This window comes from Salmo salar, chromosome ssa09, assembly GCF_905237065.1.
Source record: "Salmo salar chromosome ssa09, Ssal_v3.1, whole genome shotgun sequence".
Lineage (NCBI taxonomy): Eukaryota > Metazoa > Chordata > Actinopteri > Salmoniformes > Salmonidae > Salmo > Salmo salar.
In genome coordinates, this window is record NC_059450.1 from 67010687 (window position 1) to 67024839 (window position 14153).

Below are 14153 nucleotides of genomic sequence, written 5' to 3' on the forward strand. Positions count from 1 at the left end.
TTGGCTTTCCGGTATCCAGACGACCTGTCCCCAGAGCTTCCTGTACAGTTAACCTGGCAATTCAGGAGAATGAGAGGCTCAATTAAAGATGCTGCAGAACTGCTATACATCTCCCTTCTACCAAGTTTCCCTGATGTTGCTATGGCAATCAAGCTGTTTTTACCATCCCTGTAACTCGCTTCTGCGGAGAGATTAAACTAAAATTCCGAAAGAAGTACCTGAGAAACATTAGGCTCTCGCTCTGATACGCACTTCTTAACACCTGAGTAAGCGCCACTCATTACACTGGAGCCATCCTAGCCTTGACCACGGCATCCGCGGGGCTATCCGGTACACCAGGGTTCACATTTAATGTGTACGCATTCAGACAAGACCCTGACAATATTACTTCCTGTGAAGAGAGCGCGAGGGATTTGTGGGAGAGGAGGGGTTGAACTGAAGGGAGGGGAGACTGGGTGGAAGGAAGGCTTATAATAAAGTATGAAAAAGAGAGTTAAGAGAAGAGAGAGAAGGAGTTCATATGAGTGGCTGGGGGAATTGTTCTGAACCGTGAGTAATGTAGTGAGGGTTCATTTTTCCACATAAATGAAATAATGAATGCTGCAGTGGGGCAGTTTTTTTTATGTGTCTTGTTTCTTTGGCGGTGTTGGAGTATTACTATGTTTGCATTCAATACGACTGCAGCAAAATGCAATGGCCAGGCGTCACAACGACACAGGAAAGCATTATTTAGGTTATATTCTATTCAAAAAAGGCATTCAAGAGAGTCATTGACATTTGAAAGCACTTTCAGAGGAGAGAGAGGGTCTTTTTATTTTTTATTTTCTCAGTCCTGATTTTCTCTTTTTCTTGTTTTCTCTCTTCAGTGAAGTGACCACCAGGGAAGCTTAAAAAGAGAGAGGGTGAAATAGCGGGTGCTGTGTGTGTGTGTGTGTGCGCGTTACGAGACCATGCTCGGGTGTGAGGGAGGGGCAGGGCTGCGGAGGTGGCTGACCCTGGTCACAGGGCTGCTGGAGTGCCTTTGTTTTGCAGGGGTCGTGTTCGGCTGGGCCTCCCTGGTGTTCGTCCTGAAGACAGAAGGCTACTTCAGCTACCTGTGTGTCAACATCCCCGGGGTCAATGGAATGCAATTCCTAGGTCAGTGTCTGAGATGCCTCAACGTTCGGTTTGGAGCACATTCTCAAATGTAGCATTTTTTGGGGGGAATTCACAGTAGAGCTTACAATACAAATACATATCTCATGCGCACACACACAAACCTGTCCATACTGACAGCTTTCTGACTGCCTGTGTGTGTGTGTGCGCGTGTGTTTCAGACTGCAGTGGTCAGGATGAACAGTTCTCCCTCATCTTCACCATCGCTTCCTTCATGACCAACTTTCTACTTCTGCCCAATGGCTTCCTGTTCGACCGTTTCGGCACCATGGTAGCCAGGCTGCTGGGAATGTAAGTATTTTTTAAAATAAACATATTATAAAGCATCACTAAGCTGCACAGGGTTCATAACCTATATTCAACCATGATTGATGGTTAGATGTCAATTGTAGTAACGATAACAATCTGGCAGGAGACAATTGGCAGAGAGAATGTAAAACAGTCAAATGCAGTGTTGTCACTAAAACAAGGTACTGAATCCAGCTACATGACTCTTGTCTTATCTTAACTTGGGACTGTAACTTGACCTTTCACGCAAGTCTTCCGTTGATCTCAGCCACTAATTTGCGCTCAGCCTTGAGTTGCCCTCAAGGATTTGGCCTTACGTGAAGACGGTATACAATGAAGTCTTGTTAAATGTTAAGGAATCTGTTCAAAGTTAATGAGGCTTTAATAAGTGCCTAATCTCATGGAAGTTGAGACTTCTTTGTGTCTCGTCTGTGTTACCTAATGTGGCTGATTTCATGGCTGTTAGACAGAGACCGTCAAAGAAAGACACAGATCTATGAAGCACCCCATCTGCTGTTATTGCCTTAGCCATGACAGAGAACCCTCTGTCTGTCTCTCTCTTTACCACTCTCTCCAACAATTTCTCTCTCTGTCCCTGTCTATCGTTCTCCCTAGTTTTGGTATCTAAGTGACTGTATAAAGCATGTGTGTGTACTCTCCAGTGCTAAGTCACTCGTTCTCTGGCTGTCACATCCTGTTATTTCCCTTGGTGTCTGTTCACATTATGTGGAGTGAGCTCTGGGAAGAGCAAGGGAAAGGCAAAGTGTGTGTGTGTGTGTGTGTGTGTGTGTGTGTGTGTGTGTGTGTGTGTGTGTTAGTGAAAGAGAGAGAGAGAGAGTAGGCAGAAGGACATGAGAGATATAGTGACTGAAAAGCGAGCCCAAGGGAAAGTGGTGGGACAGGGGGTGAGTTGTCTGGGCTTCTAGCTTCTAGTTTCTTGTTTGAGTAGATCGGACTCAGCGCTTAGTGCCAAGAGACGGTGCAAGACAGAGCCAGGGGGTGGTGTCTATGTGACAGCCAGAGAACGAGTGCCAGAGGTTAGGAATGGACAGAGAGTGGAGGTGCCAAACAGAGACAGAAAGAGGGAATGTGAAATAAATGGAGAAGTTGTGTAGTAACTAAGAAAGATGAATGAAGTTGGACAAGGTGGAAGAGTTATAGGGTGGAAGAGATTTAGAGCTATAGTTGAAAGGAGCGAGGGCTGGGAGTTATGTTGACTGTGATTGTTCAGAGTGTGGTTGAGCTTGGGGCTGATGGGGTTGGAATGGGCCAACCAGGGTTAATGTGGCACAGACCCAGTTACTGAACAACATTTCATAGCCACAGATTACAAATCCGCAACAACATTGGCTGAGCCAATCAGAAGCCATTCCAGATGTTTTTGCTATGGGTAGAGGGGAAATGAAAAGAGAAGCAATGCAAATAGAGTGGAGACTAGAGAGAGAGGTAGAGATGGGAACTGCACCTCCTAGCGAGGGCCAGGAAAACAAAGTAGAATAGAGAGAGGAGACTGGAGAGAGAGGTGAAGATGGGAACTGCACCTCCTAGTAAGGGCCAGGAAACACACAGTAGAATAGGCTAAAGGCTCTCAGAACAGGGCTAGGACAGTAGGAGGGAGAACCAGGGGAAAGAATTAGAGTTAAACCTGAGTCTGTTTTATCATTAACCCCTGCCTCTGTGTGTGTGTGTGTGTGTGTGTGTGTGTGCACGCACGCCTGGTTGAATTCACATGATGGTTGTGGTCACTTATTCTTATTCTCCAGATCACTGTACACCACTGGTGCCTTGTTTGTGGCCTTTTCAAGTTCAGGTAAAATCCTTGACTTTTCTATAGTGTAATACTATTTGAGAAAAACAGGTTTGATGGCACAGCTTACTCCAACACCATGGAGTTTGATATATTTTTTATCAACAGTTGAAAAGATCGTTACACTTTCATCAGCAATTCGCAAGATCTCAAGAGGGATAAGTCTGTTGTTTTTTTCTTCTCTCAGCTCTGTCCTCTCTCCTCTTCCCGGCGCTTTCCTTCATCGCTGTGGGAGGCATCTTGTTTCTGGTCACCAACACGCAGGTCCATCCTCTCATATTTATGACCTCCTGAATAAACATCAGTCATGTACACAGCAGTCCTCAGGGTTCTCTCAGTAAACAAAGAGGACCGTGACTGAGAACATACCCTTGATGTAACCATGGACAACCTTGCCTTGGGCCATACATTTGCTTCCATTTGACCTGGGGGTTTTGTCAGTCTGTGGTGTGTACTGATGAGAAAAATCAGACACTCAGACACTCAGGCCCAGCGAGTTATGTTTCCCCTCTCTGTGACCCCCTGTAGATAGGCAACCTGTTTGGTTCCACTCGCTCCACCGTCATCACCCTTTACAATGGTGCCTTCGACTCCTCCTCCGCCCTCTTCCTCATCATCAAGGTAACATTGTTAAACACACCCGTCCACAGACTATCAGTTGGTAGCTGTCCATGAGTTAATTAAGATGATGGTGATTCCATCCCTCGTGTCTCTCTCTAGCTGCTATTTGAGGCTGGGATCTCTCTACGTGCCTCTTTCCTCTTCCTGGCTGCGTGTGGCGTCATCCACCTGGTCAGGACCTTCCTCCTGCTACCCAGAACACACATCCCCTACCCCCTCCCTGAGGGCTACACCTACGGGTAAGAACACATCCCCTACCCCCTCCCTGAGGGCTACACCTACGGGTAAGAACACATCCCCTACCCCCTCCCTGAGGGCTACACCTATGGGTAAGAACACATCCCCTACCCCCTCCCTGAGGGCTACACCTACGGGTAAGAACACATCCCCTACCCCCTCCCTGAGGGCTACACCTACAGGTAAGAACACATCCCCTACCCCTCCCTGAGGGCTACACCTATGGGTAAGAACACATCCCCTACCCCCTCCCTGAGGGCTACACCTATGGGTAAGAACACATCCCCTACCCCCTCCCTGAGGGCTACACCTATGGGTAAGAACACATCCCCTACCCCCTCCCTGAGGGCTACACCTATGGGTAAGAACACATCCCCTACCCCCTCCCTGAGGGCTACACCTATGGGTAAGAACACATCCCCTACCCCCTCCCTGAGGGCTACACCTATGGGTAAGAACACATCCCCTACCCCCTCCCTGAGGGCTACACCTATGGGTAAGAACACATCCCCTACCCCCTCCCTGAGGGCTACACCTATGGGTAAGAACACATCCCCTACCCCCTCCCTGAGGGCTACACCTATGGGTAAGAACACATCCCCTACCCCTCCCTGAGGGCTACACCTATGGGTAAGAACACATCCCCTACCCCCTCCCTGAGGGCTACACCTACAGGTAAGAACACATCCCCTACCCCCTCCCTGAGGGCTACACCTACAGGTAAGAACACATCCCCTACCCCCTCCCTGAGGGCTACACCTACAGGTAAGAACACATCCCCTACCCCTCCCTGAGGGCTACACCTACAGGTAAGAACACATCCCCTACCCCCTCCCTGAGGGCTACACCTACAGGTAAGAACACATCCCCTACCCCTCCCTGAGGGCTACACCTACGGGTAAGAACACATCCCCTACCCCCTCCCTGAGGGCTACACCTACGGGTAAGAACACATCCCCTACCCCTCCCTGAGGGCTACACCTACGGGTAAGAACACATCCCCTACCCCCTCCCTGAGGGCTACACCTATGGGTAAGAACACATCCCCTACCCCCTCCCTGAGGGCTACACCCTACGGGTAAGAACACATCCCCTACCCCCTCCCTGAGGGCTACACCTATGGGTAAGAACACATCCCCTACCCCCTCCCTGAGGGCTACACCTATGGGTAAGAACACATCCCCTACCCCTCCCTGAGGGCTACACCTATGGGTAAGAACACATCCCCTACCCCTCCCTGAGGGCTACACCTATGGGTAAGAACACATCCCCTACCCCCTCCCTGAGGGCTACACCTATGGGTAAGAACACATCCCCTACCCCTCCCTGAGGGCTACACCTATGGGTAAGAACACATCCCCTACCCCTCCCTGAGGGCTACACCTATGGGTAAGAACACATCCCCTACCCCTCCCTGAGGGCTACACCTACAGGTAAGAACACATCCCCTACCCCCTCCCTGAGGGCTACACCTATGGGTAAGAACACATCCCCTACCCCTCCCTGAGGGCTACACCTACAGGTAAGAACACATCCCCCTACCCCCTCCCTGAGGGCTACACCTACAGGTAAGAACACATCCCCTACCCCCTCCCTGAGGGCTACACCTATGGGTAAGAACACATCCCCTACCCCCTCCCTGAGGGCTACACCTATGGGTAAGAACACATCCCCTACCCCCTCCCTGAGGGCTACACCTATGGGTAAGAACACATCCCCTACCCCCTCCCTGAGGGCTACACCTATGGGTAAGAACACATCCCCTACCCCCTCCCTGAGGGCTACACCTATGGGTAAGAACACATCCCCTACCCCCTCCCTGAGGGCTACACCTATGGGTAAGAACACATCCCCTACCCCCTCCCTGAGGGCTACACCTATGGGTAAGAACACATCCCCTACCCCCTCCCTGAGGGCTACACCTACAGGTAAGAACACATCCCCTACCCCCTCCCTGAGGGCTACACCTACGGGTAAGAACACATCCCCTACCCCCTCCCTGAGGGCTACACCTATGGGTAAGAACACATCCCCTACCCCCTCCCTGAGGGCTACACCTACAGGTAAGTACACATCCCCTACCCCCTCCCTGAGGGCTACACCTATGGGTAAGAACACATCCCATTTTTACATTACATTTTAGTCATTTAGCAGACGCTCTTATCCAGAGCGACTTACAGTAGTGAATGCATACATTTCATTAATAAAAAAAAAGTATTCCGTACTGGTCCCCCGTGGGAATCGAACCCACAACCCTGGCGTTGCAAACACCATGCTCTACCAACTGAGCCACACGGGACCTTTACATGATTAACCCTACCCCCTCCCTGAGGGCTACACCTACGGGTAAGAACACATCCCTCCTCCCTCCACAGCACAGCGGCTGGACAGAAAATAGACCCAGGGACAGAAGGGAATAAATGTCTGCTGAATGTTTGTTGCTCTTAGAAGAAGGTCCAACAAATACTAGAGACCCCCAGCAACACCCCCTGTAGGTCTGGTCTGTCTGGCCTCCCTGTGTGACTCTAACCAGTGTTGCCATTACTTCCTGTGACAGGGTGAAGAGCTGTGGCCAGGCCAAGACCTTCAGCCCAGAGCAGGCAGCAGCCAATGGCAACATGCAGAGGGATGTCGTCACGGAGGAAATGCCTTTTAACAAGGAGACCGCAGAGAAAGGTGTGTAGATTTAGGTTACCTTGATATCAGCTCTGCTCGTTCCCTGGTCCCAAATATTCAGGATTAGTTGCCCGTACAGACCTTGTTCACTACAATTGCATAATCTTATGTGAATTTGTAACTGATTTGACCTCTCTAACCCCCTACCCCCTCCTCTTCTCAGTGGCTACTTTCTGGGAGTGTTTCCTTTCCAAGTTCTTCATCTGGCACCTGGTGTGGCTTTCTGTCATGCAGCTGAGGCACTACCTGTTCATCGGCACACTCAACCCCATGCTGCAGAGACTGACCCAGGGAGAAACCTCTCTGGGTACGCACACAATTGTCTATTGACAGGCATTATAGTTCAGTCTTAAACGTTTTATAAATATCTTATTGGTGTTTAATAAAGTTGACTTAAAGTGTTACCCTTTATTTTAAAGTTACTGTCCATTGTTTCCAGATTTCTATGAAATATGACGTATAATTAATTACAATAATTTTAATCGTTTTCCTTCCAATTTTTTTATTTATTAAGTATGTTAAAAAGCAGCTTTTCTGTGTTGGAATGGTGTGGGCGTATAGAGGTCATTAAAAATATTAATGTGAGTAGACCGCTGAATGGCCAGCTCATCCTTCTCAGGTGGATGACATCATCCTCTATTAGGAAATAGCAAGCATTTTTGAAACGGTCTGTTTGAGAAAATAGTTTGAGGTGGGGTTTTTTAAAGTGTTTTTTTTTCTCCAATTGATGTTTTGGCCACAAATACAAGTATAGGATGAGTCAACAACATTATTTGGGAATGAGTTAACATAATATTGACTTTTAAAAGGTAGATGTTCACAGACATTTACTTTAAAGTGCTACCCTTCTCTCTTTTTAATCATGTCCTTATTCCGCTCTGTTTGTCCCTGCAGTGAGCACGTACACCAATGCGTTTGCTGTGACCCAGCTGTGTGGGGTGCTGTGTGCCCCCTGGAACGGCCTCATCATGGACCGACACAAGGGCAAGCCCAGGACCCCCGGTACCAACCTCACCTATACTCACTACTACAACCCCCCTACAACACACGTGAAACCTCACACACTCACACTCACACTCCAAACCAAACACACTAAGACCGTTTTTAGACTCGTACCAGCGTCAGATTTGTATTTCTCCAGATTTTGTATGTTTTTATTACATTTTACTGTAGGAACATTTGGCTTGAAGAGCCTCTGACTTTACATTACTGCTCGGAGGGGGGTAAGGGAAGTGGTAGTCGGAGGTGGCGTAGAAATGTCCTGGAGAAGACGGAATTGAATAGAGATTTGCGTCATTGTGTGTGTGGGTACGTATGTTTGGTGTGTGTACATGTGTTTCTTGTGTGTGTACATACTGTAAATGTTTGGTGTATTTGGTGTGTGTGTGTGTGTGTGTGTGTGTGTGTAGGAGTGAGTGAGAAGGAGGCAGACCTGCGTGCGTCGGTGCTCTCCCTGACCCTGACGGCTCTGCAGTGTGTCCTGTTCTCCATCTGTGCCTCCACCCCCTTCCTCCCCCTCCAGTATCTCACCTTCATCCTGCAGGTCCTCAACCGATCCTTCCTCTACGGAGGCCATGCAGCATTCATCAGCATTGCGTGAGACACACACACACACACACACACACACACCAGTTGTTCGCAATAACAAACATAATGGAACAGGATAAGGGGAGCATGGACAGACGCCAACACCTTCTTAGCGTCATACTTTTGTACCGAAGTAACAAATAAATTAAATGATCTCTCTCTCTCTCTCTCTCTCTCTCTCTCTCTCTCTCTCTCTCTCTCTCTCTCTCTCTCTCTCTCTCTCTCTCTCTCTCTCTCTCTCTCTCTCTCTCTCTCTCTCTCTCTCTCTCTCTCTCTCTCTCTCTCTCTCTCTCTCTCTCTCTCTCTCTCTCTCTGTCTCTCTGTCTCTCTGTGTGTGTGTGTAGTTTTCCTCCCTGTCACTTTGGGAAGCTGTATGGTATGGCTCTGTCTTCAGTGGTTTCTCTGCTGCAGTACCCCTGCTTCATCCTGGTCAAAGGAGTGCTGGGAGGAGACCCACTATACGTGAGTGGAGCTACTGTCGTTAGAATTACCAGATATACTACCTTTACCATTGGCAGTGTTGGGGAAGCTACTTTGACGATATGGTTTAACAAGTTACCGAATACTTCACACTGGAAGAGGTCAAGCTACACTAAAGCTACCCTTAAGAAAACTCTAGTTTAATTTACTGAAGTTACTTTGTGATAAATTATCATATCTAAATGTCATAGTCTACAAATAGCAAGAATAAATCACTCTGGAGTCAGATGTTAACAGAAAAAGTAATTTACTTGAAATAAACACAAAAACGATGTATTAAGTGAGAAGTAGGCAGGTCTGATGCCGAAAAAGAAAGGAAATTAACTAGTCATTTAACTACATTTTGCAGTAGCTTGGTGGTAGTTGAACTAAATTCTAATCTAGGTAGTGTTTTCAGTAGTTCATTACTTGTTTGCCATGTAGTGATGTAGCTAACTACTTGAACTACACACTACTTTTTTGGCCCCAAAAAAATATGGGTGAAGTAGGCAAGAATTTCCTTTCTTTTTCGGCATCACACCTGCCTACTTCTCACTTAATACATCGTTTTTGTGTTTAAGAGACTAAATTACACATTCTGTTAACATCTGACTCCAGGGTGATTACACGTTCTGTTAACATCTGACTCCAGAGAGATTACACGTTCTGTTAACATCTGACTCCAGAGAGATTACACGTTCTGTTAACATCTGACTCCAGGGTGATTACACATTCTGTTAACATCTGACTCCAGGGTGATTACACGTTCTGTTAACATCTGACTCCAGGGTGATTACACGTTCTGTTAACATCTGACTCCAGGGTGATTACACGTTCTGTTAACATCTGACTCCAGGGTGATTACCCGTTCTGTTAACATCTGACTCCAGGGTGATTACACGTTCTGTTAACATCTGACTCCAGGGTGATTACACGTTCTGTTAACATCTGACTCCAGGGTGATTACCCGTTCTGTTAACATCTGACTCCAGGGTGATTACCCGTTCTGTTAACATCTGACTCCAGGGTGATTACACGTTCTGTTAACATCTGACTCCAGGGTGATTACACGTTCTGTTAACATCTGACTCCAGGGTGATTACACGTTCTGTTAACATCTGACTCCAGGGTGATTACACGTTCTGTTAACATCTGACTCCAGGGTGATTACACGTTCTGTTAACATCTGACTCCAGGGTGATTACACGTTCTGTTAACATCTGACTCCAGAGAGATTACACGTTCTGTTAACATCTGACTCCAGAGTGATTACACGTTCTGTTAACATCTGACTCCAGAGTGATTACACGTTCTGTTAACATCTGACTCCAGGGTGATTACACGTTCTGTTAACATCTGACTCCAGGGTGATTACACGTTCTGTTAACATCTGACTCCAGGGTGATTACACGTTCTGTTAACATCTGACTCCAGAGTGATTACACATTCTGTTAACATCTGACTCCAGAGTGATTACACATTCTGTTAACATCAAACTCCAGGGTGATTACACATCTGTTAACATCTGACTCCAGGGTGATTTGTTCTTGTTATTTGTTGTCTATGACATTTCAGATTTAGATATCATATTTAGTAGTTTGGAAGTTAGTGAACTACTTTTTCAAAATCACTTTAATAAGTAAAGTATATTTTTCTTAAGGGTAGCTTTAGTGAAGCATAACTTCTTCCAGTGTGAATTAATTAGTAGCTTCTTAAACTATATTTTCAGAGTAGCTTCCCCCAACACTGGTTAGCAACACTGCTACATGGGGCGGCAGGTAGCCTAGTAGTTAGAGCGTTGGACTTGTAACCGAAAGGTTGCAAGATCGAATCCCCGAGCAGACAAGCTAAAAATCTGTCATTCTGCCCCTGAACAAGGCAGTTAACCCACTGTTCCTAGGCCATCATTGAAAAACATGTTTTTTTCCTTTTTCCTAGTTGTTCTGACTTGCATAGTTAACTTTTTAAGGTATAGGGGGCAGTATTTTCATTTTCGGATGAAAAGCGTGCCCAGAGTAAACTGCCTAATACTCGGGCCCAGAGTAAAATATTTGCATATTATTAGTAGATTTGGATAGAAAACACTCTTAAGTTTCTAAAACTGTTTGATTGATGTCTGTGAGTATAACAGAACTCATATGGCAGGAAAAAAAACTGAGAAAAATCCAACCAGGAAGTGGGAAATCTGAGAATTGTAGTTCTTCTTTTGAATCCCTATCGAAACTACAGTGTCTGTGGGGTCACGTTGCACTTCCTAAGGCTTCCATTGGCTATCAACAGCCTTTAGAAACGTGTTTCATCCTTCTCCTGTTACTGGGCAGAAAATAGGAGCTCAGTCAATGAGTGGACTGCCTGAGGAGAAAGGACTTGGTGATGCGCGAGCCCGCCAGCGCGCCCCTCCTTTTTCTTCTTGAATGAATACGCTATTGTACGGTTGGAATATTATCAATGTTTTATGTTAAAAAGACCCTAAGGATTGATTGTAAACAATGTTTGACATGTTTCTACGAACGGTAATGGAACTATTTGACTTTTCGTCTCTGGTACTGCGCTCGCGCGTTATGCCTTTGGATAGTGATCTGAACGCATGAACAAAACAGAGATATTTGGACATAAATAGGGAGTATTTCGAACAAAAATAACATTTCTTGTGGAAGTAGGAGTCCTGGTAGTGCATTCTGACGAAGATCAGCAAAGGTAAGAGAATATTTATAATACTAATTCTGAGTTTAGTTGACCCCAGAACTTGGTGGGTATCTGTATAGCTTGCTTTGATGGTTGAGCTATGTACTCAGAATATTGAAAAATGTGCTTCTCCGTAAAGCTATTTTAAAATATGACACAGCGGTTGCATTAAGGAGAAGTATATCTATAATTCTTTCAATAACTGTTATAAATTATCAATGTTTATGATGAGTATTTTTGTAAATTGATGTGCACATTCACCAGAAGTTTTGATGGGAATACATTTTCTTAACATCACGCGCCAATGTAAAATGCTGTTTTTGGATACAAATATGAACTTTATCGAACAAAACATACATGTATTGTGAAACATAATGTCCTAGGAGTGTCATCTGATAAAGATCATCGAAGGTTAGTGAATATTTTAGCTGTATTTTTGTTTTTTGTGATGCATGTCCTTGCTTGGAAAATGGCTGTGTGGTTTTTATTGTGAAGTTTATGTCCTAACATAATCAAATTTTATGCTTTCGCCGTAAAGCCTTTTTGAAATCGGACAATGTGGTTAGATTAACGAGAAGTTTATCTTTAAAATGGTGTAAAATAGTTGATTGTTTGAGAAAATGAAATTGAGATTTTTGCTGTTTTGTATTTCACGCCATGCTATTTCACTGGCTGTTGAATAGTGTGTCACGCAGGTGGGACGGTCACATCCCACCTAGCCCATAGAAGTTAAATAAAGGAAAAATGTAAAAACATTTAAAAAACAAAAATGGCAAACAAGTTATTAACTACTGAAAACACTACCAAGATTTGAATTTATTTCAATGACCGCCAAGCTACTGTCATTAAATGACTAGTTAAACTATATGTAGTTCACTACTCCCCAACACTGGCCATTGGTAGAGCTTTTCAGCTTACCGTTATGTTCTAAGTGGAGTTATTGCAGAGTGGTGACCCCATCTCCCTTCCCCCACCTCCTCCTCTCTTTCTTCTCTCTCTTCCCTCTACAGGTGAACATAGCTCTGACGTTACTCAGCCTACTGGCCTTCATCCATCCTGTCTGTGTCTATCTGCATTGTCGTGACCCGGCAGCCCGGAGGGGTAAACCCAAGGACTCACCTTCCTCTTAGACCAGCTCTAAAAATACTTTCAAACGGTCATTTCAGCCCTCACTCCTCCATTAAAACACCAGTTTGAATATACACACTCCCCTACATATTTATTTGGACAGTGAAGCTGAAACTTTTATTTGGCTCTATACTCCAGCACTTTGGATTTTAGATCAAATGTTTTATACTGTATTAGGTGACAGTACAGAATGTCACTTTTATTCAAGGGTGTTTTCATACATACAGTGCCTTCGGAAAGTACTCAGACCCCTTGACTTTTTTAGTCATTTTGTTACATTACAGCCTTGTTCTAAAATGGATTAAATAAAATAAAATCTTCATTAATCTACACACAATACCCAATAATGACAAAGTGAAAACAGGTTTTTAGAATTCTTTGGGCAAATTTATATAGAAAAAAAAAACACATACCTTATTTACATAAGTATTCAGCCCCTTCGCGATGAGACTCGAAATTGAGCTCAGGTCCATCCAGTTTCCATTGATCATCCTTGAGATGTTTCTACAACTTGATTGGAGTCTACCTGTGGTAAATTCAATTGATTGGACATGATTTGGAAATGCACACACCTGTCTATATAAGGTCCCACAGTTGACAGTGCAAAAACCAAGCCATAAGGACGAAGGAATTGTCCGTAGAGCTCCGAGAGAGGATTGTGTCGAGGCACAGATCTGGGGAAGGGTACCAAAAAAATGTATACAGAATTGAAGGTCCCCAAGAACACAGTGGCCTCCATCATTCTTAAATGGAAGATGTTTGGAACCACCAAGACTCTTCCAAGAGCTGGCCGCCCGGCCAAACTGAGCAATCAGGGGAGAAGGGCCTTGGTCAGGGAGGTGACCAAGAACCTGATGGCCACTCTGACAGAGCTCTAGAGTTCCTCAGTGGAGATGTGAGAACCTTCCAGAAGGACAACCATCTCTGCAGCACTCCACCAATCAGGCCTTTATGGTAGAGTGGCCAGATGGAAGCCAATGACCCAACACACCTCCAGGCTGTGTAAGGGCTATTTTACAAATGATGACCTGGCCTCCCCAACCTCAACCAAATTGAGATGGTTTGGGATGAGTCGGACCGCAGAGTGAAGGAAAAGCAGCCAACAAGTGCTCAGCATATGTGGGAACTCCATCAAGACCGTTGGTAAAGCATTCCATGTGAAGCTGGTTGAGAGAATGCCAAGAGTGTGCAAAGCTGTCATCAAGGCAAAGGGTGGCTATTTGAAGAATCTCAAATAGAACATATATTTTGATTTGTTTAACCCTTTTTTGGTTACCACATGATTCCATATGCGTTATTTAATAGTTTGTTTTCACTATTATTCTACAATGTAGAAAACAGTCAAAATAAAAACCCTTTAATGAGTAGGTGTTCTAAAACTTTTGACCGGTACTGTATTTTTATACCATCTATTGCATCTTGCCTATACCGCTCAGTCATTGCTCATCCATATATTTATACAGTGGCAAGAAAAAGTATGTGAACTCTTTGGCATTACCTGGATTTCTGC

The 14153-nt window shown here is 45.3% G+C and overlaps 1 protein-coding gene across 3 annotated transcripts; it reads left to right on the forward strand.

The window, feature by feature from the left end:
• Positions 1-215: 215 nt before the first annotated feature.
• LOC106611660 (solute carrier family 43 member 3) lies at positions 216-12717 on the forward strand. 3 transcript variants are annotated; one of them, XM_045723890.1, is made up of 13 exons: positions 218-549; positions 867-1137; positions 1317-1446; positions 3207-3253; positions 3438-3514; positions 3779-3871; positions 3971-4110; positions 6666-6784; positions 6948-7091; positions 7679-7786; positions 8194-8380; positions 8716-8833; positions 12526-12717. In XM_045723890.1, the coding sequence occupies exons 2-13, from the start codon at positions 951-953 to the stop codon at positions 12643-12645; spliced, it is 1470 nt and encodes a 489-aa protein (XP_045579846.1). In that variant the 5' UTR covers positions 218-549; positions 867-950; the 3' UTR covers positions 12646-12717. The 3 variants fall into 3 exon arrangements, with proteins under 3 accessions (XP_045579845.1, XP_045579846.1, XP_045579847.1); XM_045723891.1 differs by having other exon boundaries at positions 1033-1137; XM_045723889.1 differs by having other exon boundaries at positions 216-1137.
• The last annotated feature ends 1436 nt before the right edge of the window (positions 12718-14153 follow it).

Excerpts from the sequence above, each read along its gene's own strand:
- LOC106611660 (XM_045723889.1), top strand. The coding sequence starts at position 951 with ATGCTCGGGTGTGAGGGAGGGGCAGGGCTGCGGAGGTGGCTGACCCTG. Across the intron at positions 1,138-1,316 it reads CAATGGAATGCAATTCCTAG|ACTGCAGTGGTCAGGATGAA; the intron begins GTCAGTGTCTGA and ends CGTGTGTTTCAG. Across the intron at positions 7,092-7,678 it reads CCAGGGAGAAACCTCTCTGG|TGAGCACGTACACCAATGCG; the intron begins GTACGCACACAA and ends TTGTCCCTGCAG.